We start from the raw sequence: 24,679 nt of genomic DNA on the forward strand, positions 1-24,679 counted from the left end.
TCAGAAGGACAATCTGGAGAACTACAGGCCTGTCAGCCTGACCTCAGTGCCAGGGAAGACTATGGAGCAGATCATCTTGAGTGCAACCACATGGCATGTGCAGGGACAGCCAGGGGATCAGACCCAGCCAACATGGGCTTAGGAAACCATGCAGTGCTACAGGCTGGGGGTAGAGTGGCTGGAAAGTGGCCCAGCTGACAAGGACCTACAGCAGCTGGACATGAGTCAGAAGTGTGCCCAGGTGGCCAAGAAGACCAATGGCATCCTGGCCTGTATCAGCAAGAGTGTGGCCAGCAGGAGTAGGGAAATGATTATCCCTGTGTCCTCAGCACTGGTGGGGCCACACCTTGAGTACTGGGTTCAGTTTTGGGTCTCCTACTTTAGAAAAGGCACTGAGGCGCTGGAATGTTTCCAGAGAAGGGTAACGGAGCTGGTGAAGGGACTGGAGCATAAATCCAAGGAGAAGCAGCTGAGGGAGTTGGGGGTGTTTATCCTGGAGAAAAGAAGGCTCAGGGGAAACCTTACTGCTCTCTACAAGTCCCTGAAAGGAGGGTGTAGTGATGTGGGCATCAGTCTCTCCTCCCACATAACAAGTGACAGGATGAGAGGAAATGGCCTCAAGTTCTGCCAGGGGAGGTTCAGGTTGGATATTAGGAAAAATTTCTTCACTGAAAAGATTATCAAGCATTGGAACAGAGTGCCCAGGGAAGGGGTAGAGTCACCATCCCTGGAAGTATCCAAAAGGCGTGTAGATACGGCACTCAGGGACATGACGTAGTGGGGAAGATGGTGGTGCAGGGTTATCTGTGGGACTCAATGATCATAGATGGTTTTTCCATCTTTAATATATCTATGATTCTAAGGGTTATATTTATTATTCACCTGACTAAATTGAGAAATCAAATTTCATTTAGTGGGAATGTCAGTAATCAGATAGTCAGTTTGTGACTTCTGCCTCTTCTACTAATTGAAAAAGCAAACATTCTGCTCTTCCATACCAATAATGAGATTCATTGCTCCTGCTGCAAAGTCTCTATTTGAAGAAAAGCCAAGCTGCCTGAGAAAATCATGAATATTTATCCCACCATGATCTGTCTGGCATACCAATATATGCCACAGTAATTCTGGTTACATTATTTTCCTGTAAGAAAAGCTTCACTAGATATGGATGTTCAAAGAATATAGGATTAGAATCCAAGCGAAACAAGAGTGAGGATGTCCAGTTTTCACTGGGCCTGATCCTGTGAGGAGAGAGGCCCAACAGCTTATTCTGATCTCAGCAGGAGTAAAGGTGTTCAGCACCTCTCAGAAATAAAAGGTTTCTCCAAGTGCCAGTTTGGCAGGATAGTTACTTACATATTTTCTTACATACTTCTCTTAGGTACTGTTCCCTATGGGACTGCTGCCATACATGAAATTAGGCATGAACTCAAGTAACTTCTTCCATAATGGCCTACACCTTAACTTGAAAGTTCTATTGCTACTTTTCTAAGTCAAAACATGTTTGTAAGTAACTGAGTACCCCCAATATTCTTAACTAAGTTGTTAAATCAAATAATATCTTACATCAGATATAATTTTGCAAGAGTATCATACCGAAAGTGGTACTCTGTAGACTGGCGCAGAATAAAATTATTTAGAAAAAAACCATAAAATGACTGTATTCAACTTTTCACACACAACCCCCACATTTTGTTTTAGAACACCAACAGGTAAGGCCACAGAACTCCAGCAAGGTGCTGATAAGTATATCAATTTAAACAATTAAAATTACCAATAAATATCAAGAAAATCATCTGCCTATTTAAAATTACAGTAATCAAATCAATCAAAAAGAGCAGCTACCAACATTGCAAGTCATAACTGTTTTCAAGTAAAAATTGCACTATGTGCTTTAAGACTGTCACATTCTCACATATTATAACAGTGTTAGAGTAACATACATGTATTAACTTTCATCCTTCTGTCCTGGTTAGTCACAGTTTCACTGGAATTCTCCAATGTATGATTCTGATTTTCATCCTTACTGTCTTCACCAGGTAAATCTTCCTTTTCTTTTTCTTCAGTCTGTAATGGCTTTTCAGATCTGTCTTCCTTTCTGCTACATACATTCTTCTGGCCTGTCAGTGGCTTTCGCTTAAACAGGGAAAACTGAAGTAAAAAAACAGGTAAATAATATGTGCAAAACAGTTAGCTCTGAAATTCAAGATTAAAAACCACAAACCCTTTTGTGCATGACAAGGTCAACTGAGGTTGTAAATTTCTCCTTGGTAAAATAAATAATCTCTTAAAAACAAAATGACTACTTCAAAATGTTAATGAAAAACATTTGCAATATTTGAAATGTGTCAAAACAGTACATGTGAACCAGAGAAGTTAAAATGATTGCATTTTGTTAAATTATACATTGTACAGTTTGTACTAAATACTGCAAGTGGTGCAATTATTTGGGTTTCCTTCAAATAAGAATCTGAGGCAAGGTCCAAAAAATACAGGTTCAGATCTCCAAAGCCCCAGAACAGTAAGTGCTTAATATGCTTCCTTAAAAACGTGTGTACTCCCGTTAATGACAGTGCTTGTGTCAGTGAGACTACACACGTGCTCAGAGTTAACTGGTGCTTAAGGTCTTTGTTCAACAGGAAACACAGCAGCCAGTCTCTGCAGAAGCCTCTGGATCCTAAACCTGTAAGAAATTCCATATCAGGTACTCCTCAACATGCTTATACACACATATATAGATATATATGATCCCCAAATCAGTGTATGTTGGAAATAGATGCAAGATAAACTAGCTTAGCTGCTGCTTTAAGAGAGAAATATGAGGGAAAATAGATAATGTCCCATATGAATCAAGTCCTAAGTTTTCACCTCACCAATATGTGATGTGATGTGATGTGATGTGATGTGTGATGTGATGTGATGTGACGAACAACCTGTCTTTTACATGAACAGGTGATAATGGGCTTTATCTCATTTCTACTATGATTTATTCTAAGAGAGCAATTATTTGGACAATTATCACAAAATAAAATCAAATCTTAAAGAGGAGGAACAGGTTGCTCAGCAGTTTAATTATTTGTGCAGATCATGTAAATTGAGGTATTTGCATTGGTAACTGCCCACTGCCACCTTGCTCACTCACAAAACTAGAAGGAAAAACCAGGCCACCCACCTTTTTTCTCCCAACAATTCCTCCAGTTATTTGGTCATCATTGTTCTCTGAAGAATTTTTCACAGTATGATTGTTGGTGCTTTCTTCATCTAAAATAACATAAACATTTATATAAACTTCTCTCTGACTCATGCAAATCATAAAAATATCACAGAAAAACAGAAAACAACCCCAAAAAATTGTTCTTCAAATTATTTTTGAAGTAGAAGTCACAAAAAATGTGGATCTTAAAAAAAAACAATCAGAATATTCAGTTCAACTTGACACCTGGCCTGACAAGACTATTTTTATTTTTTTAATTTCTCTAAATATTGCCCTTATAATGCTCTTCAGATGCTTGATTCTCAAGAACAGAACACTTATGGTAGTGACACTATATAAAATATTTTGACTTAACACTCATAGTTTGCTCTTGCTGACAGATGACAAAGTCTTGCACACTGATTTGAAAGTATATTCTAATTTGGGAAAGCTGGCTGTTAGGGCAGGAGTTACAGTTAAGCATGAATTTTATTCCATAGAAACAATTCTGGGAATGGAAAAACTTTCCATTTGAGTTGATGTTCCTGTGTTTAAATTTTCCTATGCTCCCTGTAAAAATCATATAAATTTAGAACTTAATATCAAAACTTCCAGATCACTAGATAATGGAAAAATATTTAAGTATCCATTCTGTACAAGCTATTTCTACTATAATATTGAAAATAAATGGCATAGCTTCTTCTTTATAAAGGCTTTATTATAATAAAGGTTTTTTTTTATATATCACATGTTATTCTATTTCAAAAGAACAATTATAGATTATTCCAGAATTTCTAAAACAAAAGAAGCCCTTCATATATGGGGTACCCAACTTTGTGCTCCCCAGCTTTTCTAAAGGAATATATAATTCACAAAAACTGTCATCAAAACTACAGAGAACATCTAGACTTGCATCCTCAGCATCTCTGAACAGAGTTCAGTAATTAGCACACTTCACCTAAAATAGTCTGCGAACGTGATGAGGAAGTTGGCAAAGATGAGGAAGACTTTTGACAAGCTTCTCAGCTGAAGTGAGATAACACAATTACTATGACTTTGGCACTGCACAACTGGAACTGCTCCTAGCAAGTAAGATACAGCCCTGCTAAGAGAAAGTCCTTCTCGTGGACTTCCTCCAATACATGACTGGGAAAAGTATTTATTTCTTTCAAATCAGTAACAATTATTAATGGTTTTTTTGCGTCTCAAATTTCATTGCCTCTCAACAGCTGCTTTACCAATTACTGACAATAACTGTGCCATTCAGTATTTTTTATAATATGGGATTGCTTAGAACAATTTTATTTTTTGAAATGTTGTATCTGTCTTTAGGAATTGTATTCTTACCCTGCTGAATGATGGTCTCTTTCTGAGTAGTCTCTTCTGTCTATAGAGAGACAAAACCAATTAAATCTCTACATTCAAACTTGTTAAAAAGTAAGATGTTTTATGATTAACACCTACATGTGTTTCTCTCTCTACCAAAACCACCCCAAACAACCACTTTGCATTTACAGGGTAGCTACACATATTCAAACTAATGCTGGTTATAAAACCAGATTCTTTCAGAGAACAGTAACTTAATAAGACTAAATGCTCTTACCTCTCCAGTTTCCATTGTGCTATTACTGCTTTTCTCTCCCTCAGGTGTTTTACTAGGTTTCTCTTTTGCATATTTTTCCTCTATTTCCTCTTCTTTCTCTGTTCCCTCTCTAGATTCTTCTCCTGTTTCCTCTTCTCCTTCTGCTTCTTCTATTTTTTCTTCTTCTTCTGTTTCTTCTTCTTCCTCCTCCTCCTCATCATCATCTATCTCTTCATCTCCAGATAAGTTTTGTTCCTTTGACAAAATTGCCAAAACATAATTTTGAAACTCAGGGTGTACAGTGATATCATGGTCCTTATCCTACACCAGCTCATCAAGTACCAGGATTTGACTAAGAACAAGAAAAATCAAGAGAATGTTCCAAGCAAATAGACTGAGGACAAAGACAGGAGACTCCACTCATGGTTTGCTAATTTTAATAGATTTTTAAAAAACAGACCTCCAGTGACCATTAGGAATGCAACTGATCTTTATGTTTCACCAACATGTGACTCCTTAGAGAAAAAGTAATGAAAACAAACTTATTTTGGGAAAGAAAATATTTCTTTTAAATGTTTGAAATATGCATAATTGACACAAGCAGTAGTAATTCCAACACTGAAAAAAAAATTTAAAACCTATTTCCCAAGAAAGTTAATAAATACCAGATACGTTTTGATTCATATGATTCAATACAGACATGATAACTTGAATTTTAGTTAGTTTCAGCCTACAATAAACCTTCAATATAGTAAAATAAATTAGCCAAGGGTATTATAAAACAAATTTTAAAAGACGCAAATGTTATTTTTGTAAAAGTTTGTAAAGAATCAATTATATCCTTCTTACTCCATTCAGACTGTCATTACCATGCCATTATGTATTTACAACAGCATGAAATACGTTTGAAACAGAAACATTCTCCTTCTCATTGCAGAAATACAAGGGCCTAAACCAAGTCCAAGACAGACTTCTGATGTCAATCCAGTGAAGATTTATCAGTACATCAGAATGTCCAGAAAAAGAGGAACACATCTGTTCCACCGCAGCCCCGTGTCACGATAGTGACTGGTGGGAAGTATCTGCACAGTCTTTTGGAAGTGTGGTGGAGGAATGAGTCTTATATTGAACACCTTTGTATACCTGAGTCCAAATGTTGTCTCCTGTCTGTTGTCAATGTTTTCCTTATTCTCTCTTACTTCTTTGATCTTTTGCCTGTTATCTCCACAATGACTGTTTTCATGGTCATCAGAAGGTAACTTCCTGGTCAGGAGGAGACCACGAATTAATGTTTCTAGAGGTTGGAGCACAGAGCTCTTTGGTGGAACTCCTTTGCTAAGCACCACTCTGGCATCCCAGGAATCTGAGACATCCTTACATGTGATTTATGGAGACCTGCATTATTCTGGACCCCAGCTCACAGCCTATACCACCTAACATCACATTAGATGAATTTGTTTTGGTCACTGAGCCACGCTCCTCATCCCCCCCCAAAAAATGGTGGAAGTGAGAGACACTCCTTGTACTCCAAAGAAGACACCTACTGTTGTTTAACAGAGCAGCTTCACAGACTAACCCCATTTCCATTTACTGCATTTGCAGCTTGCCACAGATGTCTCTGGCTGTCACCTCATCTGTTCAACTCCTAAAATAGCCCATTTTGAATCATAATTTAAAGCACAGTTTTATCACTGCCACTTCTGCTTGCCCATTTACAGGTATGTTTACGAGAGTTTTTACCAGTGGTGATGAATTATATGAGAATGTCATAATACAGATACGTTTTTATTTTAAAATATTAATCACCTGATCATTAAAAAGAATATCTGAAAAATCTGAGGCTGCTAATTAAGGCATATATATAGTATGTATATATATGTATCATGTATATATGTTACATGCATATATTATATACATGTATAAAATCTCTTCATTATTCTCTTCATCATACGTTAGGGGGTTTGTTTTCTTATTCCACTCTAAATTCCTTTTTCATAAAAAGGTGTTCTAAGAATACCTTCAACAGTTTTACTTCTGATGTTGAGACAGAGGGAAGCTGACTTGGCCAAGGTCACACACAGAAAGTAAAAAGTAGTAAAGAACATACAAGTGACATATTTCAAACTGTTTTCATTTCAGCTTGAGGTTCCAGTTTCTTCAAGGGCAAAACAGTGGTCGGTACTACGAAACAGCTTTAAACATTTTGTACCTCTAGTACCTCAGTACAGCAGAACAACAGTCTAGAAAATATCAACTTAACAAATATACAGAATTTTGTATAACTGTCTTCTTTGCTTAATTTTTTTCATGCCTTTATTCTGGTTTTCCTGTAAATCCAGACCTTCATAACAAGACATTCTTAAGGATGAATTTGCTTTTTCCAGGCTTTAGGGGATGAATAATCTTAGTTGCCCTGGTTTTGGCAAAAGTGTTGCCTTAGTGGGTATAACTGTCTTTTGCTAAAGTGGCTGCAGCTGGCTTTTCTTTGGGCAGATTTATACAGAATAATGACATTTCTTTTCAGAATACTCTATAAAAATATGTTCTTATGTCTACAGGAGAGAGGGAAAAAAATTTCACTCTCTTCCCTATCGTTGCCTCCCCTGGTGTCATGTTCTGGCTAAAAGACGGTCTCACTGAAGACTGAAGACATGTCTCATGGTAGGCCTTGCTCAAATGACAGCTGCAAACTGGGTTTCTCTACAGTGCTGTAACTATTTCATTGTGGATCCCTCCTGCATCATGTATGGAAACTGAGCTCTGGCAGACAAGCTGCTCATAATTAGCCTTTCAGAAGAGAGGGCTTATAGTATCTTTCCATGTCTCCTCAAGAAGTCAAAATAATGTTTGCCACGGCCACCTTATATTTCTAGGGAAGAAAATCTCAAAGCCACTGATGAGACAAATTTGGTTGCAGATTTTTTAAAAATCTGGTAAAAACTCAGTGATGAAGAGAAAGCTGTAATTAATTTGTGTACCACTTGAAATGGAGAGTTCTGGAAAGCTCTGGTTTACAAAGATGTTTCTGTTTTTAGTTGCCTTGGAAACTGTTAAAAATCCAGACAGAAGATTAATAAAGCGAGTTAAGAATGAGGTAGGTAGCTACATGTTTCTTCCTTGGGGGTGTTCTGCTAAGAAGCCATAAACCAGGAATTGCTTAGCTGAGTTTTTAATCATTTAAGGAACAGATTTTTCCGATGACCTGCCCAGCCCATTACCTTTAAGTGCCCAAAAAACATGCCATGGCCCTCTAACATGTCTATACAACAACTGAATGATATAAATACCAAGTAGGAGTTTCCCTGTGAAGTAGAAGACTCTTAGTAGATGGGCGTTATGTCTAATGAGGTTGGTCAATTGGCATAATGCTTCATAAGGGACTGAACAATGCTCCCTTTGTAGAGCACTAGTAAAGACAACTACAAAATACATTTCTAGGACTATCTTTCTGCTTTGATGCAGGACTGAATAGAGGAATAGGTAGAGGAATCAAATCCTATGCTACCTCTCATTTTGCTCTCCAAAAACCTAGTGCACATCAGTGTCACTTCTGAATTGTCCATGCTGGGAAAATGTGCTAGGTTAATATTTTACTAAAACAGCATTGAAAGTAACAGTGTTAACCATGATCTTACATGAAGATGAGAGAGAAAAAATATTCCCAAACAACTCAGTTTACCCTTTATGGATTGGAGATATATGGACAGGTAGGTATGTAACATTTTCTTGATACTGACCATGATGTCAAGGTGTCTGATGTGAACTGACTGGAAATACTACCTGACAAAACTCTTAGCAAAGCTAAGATAAATACCTTGTAGTTTCTTACCCAGTAGTTACAGTGAAAGCTTAATATCTTAAAATCCACATAGTGCTAGCCATTTGGCATCAGGCATTTGAACTGGGCTTTCATTTTGTAGGTATTTATACTGAAAAGTTACTAGCTCAGTTTCTCTAAACCTCAGAGAATTATCTTTTAATTTCAGGGTGACTAAATAAAGCTGTCCAGTTTAATGACTAACAAAAATTCAAAGACATAAGTACTCAAATGAGAGATTTAACAGCTTATCCTTCCAATTACAAAAAGGAAACACAGAATCACAGAAAACAATTAGGTTGGAAAAGACCTCTGAGATCACTGAGTCCAACCTGTGACTGAACACCACCATGTAAACCAGACCATGGCACTGAGTGCCATGTCCAGTCTTTCCTTAAACACCTCCAGGGACAGTGACTCCACAACCTCCCTGGGCAGCCCATTCCAATGCCCAATCACTCTTTTCTGTGAAGAACAAGGGAGGTAGTCAACAAGCCAAACTAGGCTTTCCTTACACATTGTCAAGGAGACAAACAGCTCAGCTAAATACACTTAAAAGAATTTTGAGTGAAGAGCTGAGCCTTGCACCATAACTAGACTTCAAGTCAGTTATACTGGTTTCCTAATTGTACAATTCTATGTCAAGAGCACTTGACATGGATTACCTCATACTTATATCAGCCCCTTAATGCTGCTGTTCTGTAAGTATCCTGGAATACTAATACAACACTGAACTTGTAATTTCAGGCACATAGTGCAGTGAAACAACTGCAAATCAGTTTTATGTCAGGCAGGAGTTTCCATTGCTAAATGTCAATAAAAAACTGAATTTTTAAGATAGTTATACCTTCTTATAAATATGATGGAAAAAAAACATATCAAATTAGTAGATGCCCACATAGTGATACAATGATTATGCTGGACATGTGATGATCAATTATCACAATAGTGCCCTTCAACAGGATGGTGTCATTCTGAGAAAAATGGAATAAAAAAGTGTATACAAAGCTGTAAACAGCATTGTAGAAACTGATTGGACAGACTAATTTTCCATTTTTGTTTTACTAAGCTTTTTTCTGCCAATACTTTGCTATGCAACATATTTTATTTACTAAATGCCAAATACAAGGACTTACAAGTTTCCACAAGTTTCCATTTGTGCACTTTTGTCACAGGCTGGCAGTGCACACACTTTGCATTAAGAGAAGTAATCTGATCACATTTATTAATCAAGACTTTAGCTATCATTCTGAGACTGCACATAGATATTTATTTCAGAGTAGCAGACAGTAATTTTTTGAGGGCATTATCCTAAAGATTATTTGAGTTTGCTTTGGTGCAATTATTTTGTAGCTTGCCAGCTTGCTGCTGTAGGTGTACTTGGGGAAAGATATATTTCTGCATTCTTGTTTGAGTAAAAATAACTACTTATCAATGTATAAAATTTTAATGTAAAACTTTATTCTGAAAAAGTATTTGTACTTTCAGTTTTGTGTCAGATTTTGACTATTCACTACAAATTTAAAAAGAGTTATCTAAAGGATTCTCTTTCCCCAGCAACTCAGAATGAATTTTTTGTTTATTCCCCAAAATAAATCAACATCTGAAATAGCTCAGATATACTGCAGCTTCCATATACAAAACTGTTACCTCCTCATGAAAGTTTTCTTTATTTGGAGAACAAACAAATAATATAAATTTCCATGGCAAAAAGGAAAAAAAACATTCTACAGAACTAGAAAGAATTTTTAAGGTGTTTTCTGAAAACCATAAAACAAGTTGGAGACCGTTTACATCAAGTATAATCTCTTATGAGCTATTTTACACAGTAACATAAATACCCTCTAATATTCACTTACTCAGAAATAGCATACCAAAATAACTCCTGGGTACTTAAGCCAAACAGATGAAATATAATGAGCAACTGCAAATTAGAATATGTTGATATTATCTGAAAAACTTTTTGTGTCTCTGGAAGACACTATGCTGCATAAAATGAATTCTTAATGCTAACAGACATGGAGAAAAAAAATTACTTGGGAATATTAGCCCACAATGGGATGCATATTGTGCATATTTTCCAAATCCTTATAGAAAAAGTTTTGGTGTCTGGAGTTTGTCATGCAGCTCCCACGTATTCGCAAGTGAATGAGGACAGTCACTTCTTTCTGCTTTTATTGTGCACATAGCTTAGAGTACTGCGAGTCTCTCCAAAATCCTGTACTTTCCATTGAAATCCTGCCTTAATCATGCTGATTATTACTCAGTGCTTGGACAAAAATAATGGTAAAGGCAAATTTTCACCAAAACACCAGAGCAGGCAGGAAGGTTTTTTAAGATTCTTTGACTCTGTACATTCCTCAAAGGGATGTCCCAGGGTTCACTGCTAAAACCTCTACAGCCTGCAAGATTGGACTTCTAAGGGGAGAGCCCTCCCTTCAAAATACTCTGATGTAAAAGTAGCAAATCCTACACAACCATCACTAACCTTTAAGCCTGTTCTCACCTTGTAGATTTTTCAAGGTACACCCAACTTGGTAACGCAAGTCCCACCACCTCCGCCATGCAATTGTTTTCCACACCATGCCAGCACTTGTGGGAGTTCTCCCCCAGCCACAGGAAGGCTGTTTTTAAAGCATGGCTGGATGTAGGACACATTCAGGTTCGCTTTGTTCTTTTTCTCCTCACAGATGACAATGAAGTGCCTAGTAAAGGAGATTAAATTTTGCAGCAGTTCTGCTGCTGTGTTTCTAATTATGAATGTAGCTTTGTGCCTTGGATAGATGCTGGATAGAATGAAAATAAAGTATTTTATACTTCCAGTAAGAAAGCCAGCCTCTGCCAGGGTGATTCACAATCCCAAACTCTTATTAGGTTGGTCATTATTGTTCACTTTTCAGTCGAACAGCACAGCACAGGCTCTTTTGCTAACATGGGTACACAGGGAATTTGAAACATTACTCTTTAATACTACTGTGATCTATATCCTTAAAGGAATAGACACAGATAAAGTATTTATTTAATATAAAATTCTGCTTAGAGCTACCATTCTTTAGCTCTCTCTCACACTCTCCATATGACATCACAAATACTTTCTATTTCACAGAAACCACAAATGCAACTCTGTGTGAAAGATGTAGTAGTCATGACAAATTATAAAGCTCTAAACCCATAACATTGAACCTAGGATGTTCCAGAAGATTGTTCTGCAATCCAGCTCAGAAAGAGTAATTTCTGATTTTTCAATGATGGAAAAATATGAAAAACGTGAAAGGCAGAATGGCAAATACCTTTAAAGTTGACGTTTCAGGGCCCTGACAATAAATATTTTTGTAACTAAGTACGGGGCTTTGAGATAATGGTATTAATATTTGTTTAAATTATTATAGCATGAGGTTGCCAAGCAAAAAAGCAAGGGGCACTCTCATAAATTCTTAGAAAAAAGACAGTGATTAACTGTATTTGCTTCTTCTTCTGGCAGTAGAAAAATAAAGCCTCTGTTGCTCTCAGCAGTGCAATTTTCTTATGCCAAAGCTATCTCTCCAAAATCCTTTCAATATGCAAAAGTTAACTTCTCCTCTCTCCATTAAAACATATGAAGAAGTGTATGAAAATATTACAGCTCAGTGAGTGACTTCAGATCATGAACATGCTTGGAACTTCACTGAGGACAAAAACTATTGGTTTGCCTTTTGTCTGAGCAAAGTATTTGCCCAGTTGCTCACAGAATGCCATGGTACTAAACACTCTCAGTTTTTTGAATTCTGTGATTAGATATTAGTTGCCCTTTTTTTTACCTTTTTACAGATCTGAAGATCCTGTTATTTCTGAGTTTGATTCTGCTTCCCATAATGTTATTTGAGAGGTAAGATCTAGAAGGTATTATCATGTTGGGAGAAATTTTATCTTAAAAAGGTATTAGGTTTTATTTCCCCTAGGTTTTATTACTTAAAGGTAATAAAAACTAGGGAAAAAAAACCCCTAAAAGCAATGAAAACAAAAACTTCTTTTCTGCATGATTCTGAAAGGCCCCATTTTAAAAAATATCCATGTATCTATTCAGATAAGAAACTGGAACAAAAAATAGTGAATGAAACTCAGACATTTTCTGTAGCTTGGGGAAGGACATTTTTGTTATTCAGCATCAATTATGCAAAGAGAACTACTATCTGAATAAATGGTTTGATATTTTCAGATATAATGGAAAAACTTACCTGCTGAAATTCTGCAAGCATAAGAGAAGGGCTGAGCTACAGCATATTCCAAAGTCACCTAGAGCACCCTCACTTCTAACAAGAGCTGTGAGGCAGGAGCAGACTTGCACCCTGCCCCACTGAAAGTGCCAGAGGTGCTTGTAATCCATGCCTGCTGTAAAAGGTAGTATATGCATATGTAATTCTGTGAACAAGTCTGTGAAAGTGTGCAGGGGGATTAAAAGTTCTGAGATGAGCAGCAGAGGAGTGCTTAGAAGTTATTGGTTGCTTATTAACATTTTTTGGATGTCTAATGTTGCTATCACTGCTGTATTGCTGCTCTTGAACTGAACGTGTAGCTGGTTGATTGCTGATTAACTGTAATTAATAAATCAATAAATGACTAATTCTTTATTTGACTTAAACCACAGACCTGAACAGTTTTTCCATGTGACAATCATTAGGGAATAAATCATGAAGAGGAAATAAATGTTTGGGGTTTTTTTTCTAAGAATACAAGAACACAAAGACATTAAATGACAGTACCAAAAGATGGATTCAAATAAAAAAAGAAGTTACTTCTTCAAATGATGTATAAAGAAATGTAATAAATATTTTCCAAAATATGTTCTGGATGCTAAATGGGTTAAAAGTCAATTGAAAGAAATTCATGGAAGGCAAATGGCTGTTAAATATAATACTTATACCTGCTGAACCACAAATTATTGATTATACAGAATGTATTTGGTATTTGATTATACTGAATGTATATTAGTATATTGAATGTATTTGGTACATTTAAATGTACTATTTGAATAATTACACAGGAGAAGTAACACTACTTGTTTGTGCTATTCTAATATTTTTTTCCCAGGCATTCACCAGTAGCCACTGGTAGAAATAAAGATGTCTGAGCAGTTGTCTGTTGTTTTCTCTCTCTATTGCAGGATTTACTTTTCTCTACTAAAAACTAATTCAGGAGCATTTCTGCCATGTTGCTTCAGTGCTGCACATAAATCTTTCTGTATGCCATAAGAAATACCAAGGACATACTGAATTTTCACAAAACCACAAGTAACAAACTTTATAAACCAGTATGAGTCAAACTAAATAAAATTCCACCCGTTATGCTAATGGAGTTCCAAAGTCCCATCAAAGCCCAGAAACGTTGGCACAATGTACAATTTATATAACGATTCAGTGGAAAACCCTTAGAAGTGCTGGAGTAATGCTCTGCTTTTCCCCCACCACAGGAATGATCCACAAAACTACATAAAATTAGTTCTCAAATCAATGAATTTTCATCCAGACAAAACAAAGAAGAGGAGATGCCCATGAGCTGGCTTCCCTTCACTCTCAGAAAGCTTTATGCTATCAGCACATGGTAAGAGAGGAACAACAAGTGGTCCCCATTTGCCTAAGAATTAAGATTAAAAGCTACAGCCAAACAGTGAATGAAGAGCCATTTCTATGTGGAATTGGAAACCACTTGCTTTAAAGTGCTCTCACCTTTTTCTCCCTCTCTCTAGGAAATACTTTTAACAAGAAATAACAGACTTTTTTCACAGCACAGTTTTCTTCCAAAGATGAATTCTAGAATCACAAGGATGTAGATGTCATATCCAAGAAACCCAGTTTTAGGCCTATAAAAATACTTTTCAATATTACTCAAAGTTTGATCACAGTGACATCCTAATCTTTCCCAAGAAGGATAAAATAACACATCATAGCTTCACTTAGTTTCAGAAGGAAGTATTTTCACAGGAGTTCAGTGACAAAGCAGCACTTCTGAGGGTTCTGTTGTTTGAGCTGTTTTCTTGGGAAGTGCCTTTAACTGTTAAAATATTGCACTCTATCAGACTATGAAGATACTTACCTTGTTTCAAAGACACATGCTGATGTCAAGGCAATGTGTTCCAGAGAATTCCAAAGCTTGAAACACATTTCACAGGGACAAAATACAGTCACTGGATTAACTTTTCATTGCAGTTAGGCATGGCACATGACCAAAGTGATCTTACCTTCAAATGCAGTATATGGAAGGGGTGAGTAGGGCAGGAAGGATCAAACTAGACTACAATCTACTGGCAAACTACTAATCTGCTACAGGCTTTTTAGAAAATGAATTCTGGAGACATTGTATCAAAGATAGTTTAATGCCAGTATCTTACAAAACAGTATTAAAAATGTTTCATAATCCCAACATAAGTATTGATTCCATTAACATTTTTATTGAATGACATTTACTCATCTTGATTCCTTTCTTCTCCTGTTCTCATTTTCAAATAGGATTTAAGTAACTATCTTGCTGGAAAATTAATGTCAATACTGAGTTCTGTTTACAAAAATGTCCCAGACCACCCATTAGCATAGAATTTAAGTAACAGTGCTATATGACAAGTCCCTATCTCTTCATTTGCCAGTTCAGCCCCCAGTAGTTGAAACAGTAATGCAATATCTTACAAAAATAACTTGCAAGACTTGTTTGTGTATGTTAAGGAAACTCCAGAAGTATTAACTTTGTCTTTTCCCAAAAGAATTCAGACTTTCTTGCCACTTTCTTTACTATTCCATCTGGCTTCTAGCTCTACCTTTTTTGAGAGATCACAGATGTGATTTTTTTAGAAGGGAAAAGCACAGATCTCCTCCAATGAGGAGAAGCTTTTGCTCAGATACCGAAAACATATATATACTTCACACAGCAACAGAATATATTCCCCTTCCTGAGAACCTTAGAGTTAGATGACTAATGTAATGCAGTGTTTTGTAGGCAGACATAGAATCTTCTCTGTACTGCACAGTATAAACAAGTAAAAAAAGTTTACAAGTGTATTTTCAAATTCTTTTCACCAAGGGTGAAAGCTAAAAATTATCCCTGAACTGATACATTCTGACTCTAACTTAAGCTAGGCCAGATTCTGAGACTTGTGCATTTGCACATAATTGTGTGTCAAACACCAAAACAAAAAGTCAGCCTTAAGGCCTTTGAAAAATGCCAGGCCATCACTTACCCAGGCCTGCATTTCCATTTACCTCTCATCAACTGACCCAAAATTTGGCAACTTATCTTTTCTTTAATTGATGCTGAGTACTCAAACATTTTACCAATGCATGAACAGAAGAAAAGTAGGGGGAATGAATGTGGACTGACAGCAAAATTTAAAAATATGTATATTTGCTAATTTACCGACACGCCTTTCATATAAGGCACAGTAACAGGTAAGCTGTCCTGCAACTAATATTGATGTATTGCTGATTCAAAGGCAAAGAAGATCACACTGTTGCAATGTATAATTCATGTTGGCAACACAACATTACAATTTAATTAAGAGGCAAACACAGTTTACCTCCTCAGCAATTATTTTTTAAATCTGTGTCATACATGATAAATGTGATTGTAAAAATGACTATATCAACAACTTATGATTTCTCTTATAAAAGCTTCCCAAATCTAAACATTTTCTTCAGTCTTTTTTGAGAAATTGGCACTTAAATGCATGATAATGTATTTTGACTACATTAGAAGTGTTTTTAAGTAATAAAAATTAACCTGCCATCGTTCCAAAGTTTCCTGAAGAAGCTTAAAATGCATGTCCAGTAGTCTATTCTACTTTAGTGTTAAATAATGAGGTAGTACATTGTTCCAAAATTGTTCTGAATTATGTAAACCATTTGCTACACACTGTTTGGACTTCATGGTTTGTTTAGAGCTGTTTGGTAAAGCAGTACTTTCTGTCTTTTCTGACTTCCTGGATTTGCTTTTCTTTTGTGGAAGCTTATTATGATAATTTTTTCTTTTATCTTTTGCTTTTTCCTCTTCCTCTTCTTCTTCCTCCTCTCCCTCATCCTCTTCCTCCTCTCCTACATCCCTTTCCTCCTCTTCTTCTTCTTCCCCCTCTCCCTCTTCCCCTTCTTCTCCCTCTTCCCCTTCTTCTTCTCCCTCTTCCCCTTCTCCTTCCTCTTCTTCTTCTTCCTCTTCTTCTTCTTCTTCTTCCTCTTTTTCTTCTTCTTCTTCCTGCACTCCCTCTTCTCCCTCCTCTTCCTCTTCTTCTTCTTCCACTCCTTCTTCCTCATCTCCCTCTTCTTCTTCCACTGCCTCTTCTCCCTCTTCTTCCTCATCTCCCTCTTCTTCCACTGCCTCTTCTCCCTCTTCTTCCTCATCTCCCTCTTCTTCCACTGCCTCTTCTCCCTCTTCTTCCTCATCTCCCTCTTCTTCTTCCACTGCCTCTTCTCCCTCTTCTTCCTCATCTCCCTCTCCTTCTTCCACTGCCTCTTCTCCCTCATCTTCTCCAACTCCCTCTTCTTTTTCCTCCCCCACTCCCTCATCTTCTTCTATCCCTTCTTCCTCTTCTTCATTTCCTCCCTCCTCTTCCTTTTCATCTTCTCCATCCTCCTCCCCTTCTGCTTCTAGCCCTGTTCCTTCTTTTTTCTCATCTTTTCTTTCCTCTTCAACTTCATCCTCCCCTTCTTCTCCTTCTTCCACTCCATCCTCCTCCCCTTCTGCTTCTGCCTCTGTTCTTTCTTTTTTCTCCTCATCTTTTCTTTCCTCTTCAACTTCATCCTCCCCTTCTTCACCTTCTTCCACTCCATCCTCCTCCCCTTCTGCTTCTGCCTCTGTTCTTTCTTTTTTCTCCTCATCTTTTCTTTCCTCTTCAACTTCATCCTCCCCTTCTTCACCTTCTTCCACTCCATCCTCCTCCCCTTCTGCTTCTGCCTCTGTTCCTTCTTTCTCCTCATCTTTTCTTTCCTGTTCCACTTCATCATCCCCCTCTCCCTCTTCTCCTTCTTCCACTCCATCCTCCTCCACCTTCTTAGTCCTCATATCTTCTTCTTCTTCCTGTTCTTCTTCAGATACATCTTCTTCCTTCCCTGCCAATGGTTCTCTTAATTCTTTCTCTTCACCTTCTTTGTCTTTTTCTTTCTCCCTTTCTTCATTTTCTTCTTCATCTTCCTTCTCATCTTCTCCTTCCTCTTCTGCCTCTGTCTCTCTTTCTTCCTCCCTCTCTCTATGTTCACCTCCTTCCTCACTCTCATTTCTTCCCTCACTTTTAACCTGTTCCTCCTTTTCTTTTTCAGTGCCTTCCTCTTTTGCATACTTCTCCATATCCTCCTTTTCTCCCTCACTCAGCATTTCTTCTTCCTTCATCAACCTGCCTTGCTCATCTCCCTGATCTTTTCCTTCTTCCTGATTAACCTCTTCAGTCTCCTCTGCACCCTCATTCTCACTGTCTCCCTCAGCCTGTGACTCCTCTCCTTCATGTTCTTCCTCATTATCTTTTTCCTCCTCATCTTTATCTTTTTCTACTGAAACTTCATCTCTACCTTTCTCATACTCACTGTCTTCTTCTTCCTCCCCTAGTTTACCTTCACTGTCAATTGTTTCATCTAATTTTTCTTTTTCACTTTCACCCTTTTCACTGCCTTCACCCTCCTGCTCTTGATCAGAATCCTCCCCATTCTTAATTTCTAATTGCCCATCTTCATCAGATTTAGCATCAGAGTTTGTTTCTTCCTCATTCTGGCTTTTTAAATCAGTCTCTTCTACACATTCTTTCTCATTGTTTCTAATTTGCATCTCCTCAATCTCACTGTCTTCTTTTTCTAAGTCCAAATCTTCCATGTTTTCTACTGTTCTCCTTGCCCTCTGGATGTCTCTGCCTTCATTGTAATCCTCCTCTTTTTTCCTACGCTTAAGCACATACTTTTCAAGATCGTAACTACTTTCCTCAGTTGAAGACGATGACATAGTTACAGATATTTTAAACCCTATCTTCTCTGTCTTCTCTGCACTACTTTCTTCTCCTTTGACCTGCGTTCTTTCACACTTCTCAGATTTTTCAGCAACATCCTTTATTTTGTTTTGACTTTTTATTGCTTCTCGACTTTCTTGCTTTTGAACGAGATTGTATTTTCCTACAACTAAGGAATCATCAGTCTGGGGGTGATCCCTAGATGCAGAAGGAAGTACCTCTATTTTAAGTGATTGCTTAGATTTAACAGTTTTTGATTTTTTATTGGAAGAATTTGGTTTTTCAGACAGAATTTGATTTTCAGTTGGAAGATTATAAGTTACATCCTCTCTGAAAAATTCAGGATTTTCCACATATTCTTCTTGCCTTTTCACTAATCTGCTTTTGTCCCTAGTCATTTGTTGAACACCCCTCTTCAAAGTACTAACACTTTGTGTATGCTCAGGTTTAGCTTTTGTTGTTTTTTTTTTGGCCACAGACTTCCCTACAAAGGCACTACTCTTTTCTAAATCTTGTCCTGGTGACTCTGAAAGTGAGGACTGTTTTTGTAAAGAGCCAGAGTCTAATTTTGAGACCTCCTTTGTGAAATCAGAATCCTTATTTTTCAGCCCACCCTTACCATCTCTTTTCAGTTTCACATTTTTATTGTTCTTCTATTCCACACGAGAAGCAGAAAATTAAAAAGAAAGAAAAAAAAAAGCATTAAAGACAAATGACAGCAAAAGAAAAAGGTTAGAAAAGCATCTGAACAAGAAAAAAAACAATTTGTGAGAAGGGATTAAAAAATAGCATAAAAAGTAGAATATTTCACATGAAATGAATTCACCAGTGCATATATGAGAACATAACATTCTGTTAGTGATTAATGTGCTACTACACCTTTCTCTCTAACCCAGCACTGCAAGGGAATGCAGGAAGGACTGTGCATCCAGTACCACATCCCATGAGCCAGAGCGGATGCAATGCATGAGGTTGTTGCAAACAGAAGGAAATAAGCACAGTTCTCTTACACCTTACTCCACCTCCCCCCTGGAAAAATCTTCTGATGCACTCACTGCTATGCTCTTTCTAAGAAGTTTGAAAATCTGTTGCCTTTCTGCTTTAAATTTTACACTTATTTAACAAATTTTGCAGAATAATTTTTAAAATCTAAAATAAAATTATAAAGAAATATAACAAAATGCCAAAAAGCTAGGATCACTTTAGGAGTGAAACAAGAAGGTAATACAAAGTATTTTAACTTCGTGATTAAAACCAGTAATTTTGCTCCTTTAAATATAATCTATGGTGAATACCTGTCAGTAAAGTTTTTACTTACACTATGTCCCAAAAGTCAATTGAAATCTTTTTGTACCAACAAACCAGCAGAAATGTATGTATGTGAAATGTGTATATGATAGTCTCTTGCTCCTTAAACTGGTGAAACATTATATACTCTCATCTCAAACCCCACTGGATATGAGGAGTTCTATGTGCCTGCACAAATTCTGACTTCTTAGAATTTCATCTTAGAATTGGATATTCAGAAAATTTGCAAGAGGAGGCCTATAAAATTTGCCTATTTTTTTTTTTTTTTGCCTTGCAAAAACAATGAAGTACTAGGATAACACAAGAATTGCAGATTTTTTGAACATCAGTACAAGTATACATGTATATAACTAGTTACAGTACCTTCTGTTTCTGGAGTGGTGATAATTCTATGGACCAGTCACTGGGATTCAATTTCATTGCATGTGTCTGTAAAAAATAAGATCTTTATTAAAAAAATAAATATAACTAACAGGGAAAGCAGCAGCAAATCCCAGTTCTACTAAACAGAGCTATTTCATGAACATTTTAATATTATTGCAGTTAGGTTGAGACAAATCTGTATGATCATTAAACTCTCCTATTTCACTTCCACTTCCTCATTTACTGCTTATAAAGAGTGGTAACCAGCCTAGATGGTCTGTAGAGACTGAAAGCCCTTTCTTACAGTCCACAAGCACATTTGAGATCCACCTTCCATCCACCACAAAGTTGAGGCTACAAATATGACACCTGATCATCACAACCTTCAACTCAACACCACAGCTTTGAAAGAATATGTTCAAAGAAACATTATACAGCAGAAATTTTCCTTGGAATCTCTCTTCTACATAAAGCAAAAACCCAAAAGGCAAGGCAATGTAGAATATTACTAGGTTGGCATGTGTAGTGAGATTTTGGTCATCCTTTCCCATATATTCCAAATGACCAGATAATGTTCTTTGCTGCTGTTTGTTAACTGCTTATGGCTTAATCACCATATTCTTTTTCAACACAGTTCTGGTTTCAGACTTCCAAAAATTCATATCATCAATATGACATTAAAGGTTTTCCTCCACCTGTCACACTCGTCAATAAGATATGTTGCCACAGCCTAGAAAAATTGAGGCAACTATGCTGTATCAGGTTATTTGCATTTAGATTCAAGAAGAGTAACCATTTTATTTTGTATTTTGACAAGTTTGCCTGATGGGCTTTTTTCAAATTTACTGTTTCATTCTGACAAATGTTTTAAAATTGATTCACGATAAGTACAAAACCTAAAAGGAGAAGGAAGTCTAGCTCATAAAGTGTGCAATATGTAAATAAGGCCATGCTGTGCATTGTATCTGAAAACATTTTTTTTCTTGTAAATCAAGTTTTATAACTGTGAAATAAATGGTATGTACAAACAGACTGTTAAATTATTAAGTACTTTTAAGTACAAGCAAATAATAATTCCTGTAAAATGTGCAATCCCTCCAGCATAACTGACAACATATTCAGAGCTGAATCCACAGAGAGTTTCCATTCCATCAAAGGCTAAAAAAAAGACAAAACCCAACTCTCTTTCCAGTGCACTGCATTAAGGCCTGGACATGTCCTTTCTGCTGAGCAAACAAAATTGTTTTGAAAAAGTGTAAAAGTGATAAGGTGAACAGGTTTTTTAAATAAAAGAAGTATGTAGGAACAAGCTTGAGGATCACCAAATAATCAAAATGTCTGCATTTCGGTCTTCTCTTTAACATGCTCCACCTGTACTAAACCTCTTCTGGAAACAGGAAAAGATAGCTCTTCTGCTTCATTTCCTGAAATTCTCTCTTGGAAATCATTAAGAAAATCAAGTTCAGATACCATGTGGTATCCAGCATGCTTTTCCTTTACTTTCTGATTGCCAGAGCTAAAGTGTGGGGAGGGGCTGCATCACTTGGACTGCTTTAATCTCATCCTACAGCATTACTTGGGAAATTATAACATATTTCAGCACTGGATAATGATGATATGAAATGCATGCCCATTTTACTTTCAGTACTTCGTGTCACATAGGACATTCTGGGCTAGTCAGGAGTTCTGTACTAGGACCTGAAACATGATTTAGCTTCTTTGTCTTCCTCTGCATAAAAAATGATTGAATTATAGATTCAGTATTGGAATATATTACCATATTTAGGATGTCAGTTGTATCTCCAAGATTTCTGTCAGTACTGTCATCATCTGAATCTTCTTCTGCAGAGGTTTCACCAGGTTTACCCTTTTGATGATCATTTTCTACAATAGGGGGAAATAAATAAATAAACAAATTCCATAGGAAGAAGCAATATATAGCAAACAAAACACCCCACTCTTATAAAATAGAGAGTATTTCTAATTTTCTGACATAGAACTGAAGTAGTGAGATTCCTCATTCCCCCATCCTAAGACACAGAAGAAACACTTCCAACCCTTTTCATCAGTATTAGCATTAGAGGTTAATAGTGAGACCAGCAATCAGTGCACTGTAGATCTCTGACCATTTCTGCAGGCTTTCAAAGCATAAATATTACATGGGACATAGATTCTTTTGGATAATCTTTTTAATAACTGTGTAACAATTAGACCAAATTAGCTGCAGTCATGTTACGTACATTGCACATTACCCATACAATGGATGGAGAGACAGTGAGTTTAACTCCAATGCAGCATCATAAAAATGTTCCTATGTCATTTTCAGATTCACCTCAAGTCCATCAGGTATAAGACTATTCCATACAGCACAAAACCTGAGGTTTTAGGCCTAGGAAGACTCTAAAGGCAATTCAAATTTCACAGCATTGCTTTCCTAGAATGAGAAATGCTAATGGACATGCTGGCTGCTTTACAAATAATCATCCTAATTTTAACTGAATTAATTACTTTCAAATGAGATTTGACTGTCCAATAAAGCTGGGCTAACCTTTACAGAGAAGCACTGCATTCTGCACTCTTCAGCACTGCTTCTCCAAGGAAATCACACGCCCAGGAACCCAGATAAGTCCAGATCTGCTCTAGAGAATCTGTGCAAAAGTCCAGTGCTGTATCAGTATTATGGTTATCCAGGCTTTTGCATTAGCTAGAATATTATAAATCCTTATTATCTTAGCTAATAGAGAATTTTGCATTTCCAAGTAAAGAAGAAAGGTCCTGCAAGAATTAGTAGACCTCTTCTCTTATCCAAGCTCTCTTATAGACCTTACTGTCTCTACTATTGTTCCTAACCACAGGTGCAATTCAGAAGTTGTTTTTTCTTTCACTCAAGTCTCCCCTGAATCTTTAAGCATGTTTTCCAAACATGAACACTGTGAGGCAATTTCTTGTCTGCATTTCTCAGCTTTGTGTATGCTGCCAGACACTCTTGAGGTAAGACTGAACTTAAACTTCCTTTCATATTCAAACTGAGCATCCTTTATGAATGATGAGAGCTAAACCATACTTATCAGAAAACAGCAGCAAGATGTGGGGACAATTCACCTTTTTCACTGTCTCCATCTGCCACAGATTCAGCTTTAGGAAGACTTGTTGCAGAAAAACTGAATGGGGTAGTGTTGCTTGTCACAGGCAATGAAGATTTTAAGAAGCTTTTTCCCAGTGGAGGCAGAGTTCGTGCCATTCGAATAAACTGTTCTGGTGACCTTTCCTTTAGAAGATAAAAAAATATACTGAGAATAAGGGTAGAAGAACAAAATGTAAGCAATTTCTCATATTTAATAGTAGTATTTTCTTTTAGTCGATGATACTATGCTGAACTTTTATACAAAGTAGAAAAAAATATCTTCAATATTTTAATTATTTATAGTCCTAAAAAGTGGACATAGAAGGAATTTTTTAGATTGTTTCTACACAATAATTTCAAACAGTCTTAAAATATAGACAAAGGGCAAAAAGAACTTCTATTTAAGATTTCTATTTAAAATGAAAAACTACTCTCTCAAATAACACTGAGATATTTAACCCACAACATCAATACATTTTTATGAAATAAATGCAGGTTTTGGTAGAGTTAGTTTTCAGAGAGGTAAGTAAAATAATCCAACTCATCATGCTACTTAAAGAAATCACATGGAATGTCTAGTGGAGATAAAGGTGAAAAAACTATTATTTTAGGCAGTTACAGGATTTAGGGATATTTTAAGCTGATTGTGAAATGTTCTCCTTATATATTTTATAAACTATGCACTTGTTTAATATATTCAAGGACTCAGAAGGAACAACAAAAGAGTCAGATTCTTGGCACCATTTAAAAATATAAGATACTTTTTAAAAATGCAACAGAAGAGGTTCTCTATTTTGCAAACCCAATTTGAATTTTTTTCCCAGAAATAAACAAGGAAAATCTGATCAATACCTCTTTTTTTCCTGCATCAGCTTTTGGGATCAGAATAAATATTAATTTTTCTTTTTATACATTAAACTTAAACACTTATCTTAAGAAGATGTATTTATCTGCTGGGTATATGCTGTGATTTTTAGCTTTAAAAGTGATTTTGTTTCCTAAAAGAAGTATGGCAGCTCTAAAGAGCTCTGGATTTACCCTCTCCCGACGTCGCATTCGTGCTGCTGACAGTTGTAAGGTGTCTGCCAGTACAAAGTCCCCGCTCATTTTAGGGATAGTAGCAGTCAAAGGATTCTCATATAAATCTTCTAAGGGTATTTCTTCAGATCCTTTAGGTCTTGGAGCAGCAAAAACCAGCATGTGACAACCACCACAAGCAACCTACAGCTCAAAAAAGGGTCTGATTATTTCAAGTATCAATAGAAGGATGGCATTTTCTTATAATCATCTCAAGGGGCTTGGATTATAAGAAAAATGTAATAAAGGTAAGACTACCAAATTGCTTCAAA

At 36.6% G+C, this 24,679-nt stretch overlaps 1 protein-coding gene across 1 annotated transcript in view; it reads right to left on the bottom strand.

Annotated features, from left to right (window-relative positions):
* Positions 1–667: 667 nt before the first annotated feature.
* The window catches only part of RPGR (retinitis pigmentosa GTPase regulator), a 54,652-nt gene continuing 30,640 nt past the window's right edge, over positions 668–24,679 (bottom strand). The window contains exons 10-19 of the mRNA XM_039380182.1: positions 24,369–24,551; positions 23,309–23,474; positions 21,984–22,090; positions 20,207–20,272; positions 18,000–18,033; positions 16,651–16,838; positions 4,797–4,874; positions 4,541–4,580; positions 3,173–3,261; positions 668–2,151 (exon numbers count right to left, since the gene is read on the bottom strand). Of these exons, the coding sequence (XP_039236116.1) occupies positions 1,930–2,151; positions 3,173–3,261; positions 4,541–4,580; positions 4,797–4,874; positions 16,651–16,838; positions 18,000–18,033; positions 20,207–20,272; positions 21,984–22,090; positions 23,309–23,474; positions 24,369–24,551 (1,173 nt within the window). The 3' untranslated portion in view covers positions 668–1,929. The remainder of the gene's footprint in view (positions 2,152–3,172; positions 3,262–4,540; positions 4,581–4,796; positions 4,875–16,650; positions 16,839–17,999; positions 18,034–20,206; positions 20,273–21,983; positions 22,091–23,308; positions 23,475–24,368; positions 24,552–24,679) is intronic.

The sequence above is a fragment of the Pipra filicauda genome, unplaced genomic scaffold (genome assembly GCF_003945595.2).
Source record: "Pipra filicauda isolate LSUMZ 115617 unplaced genomic scaffold, ASM394559v2 scaffold18_size4552066_pilon, whole genome shotgun sequence".
Lineage (NCBI taxonomy): Eukaryota > Metazoa > Chordata > Aves > Passeriformes > Pipridae > Pipra > Pipra filicauda.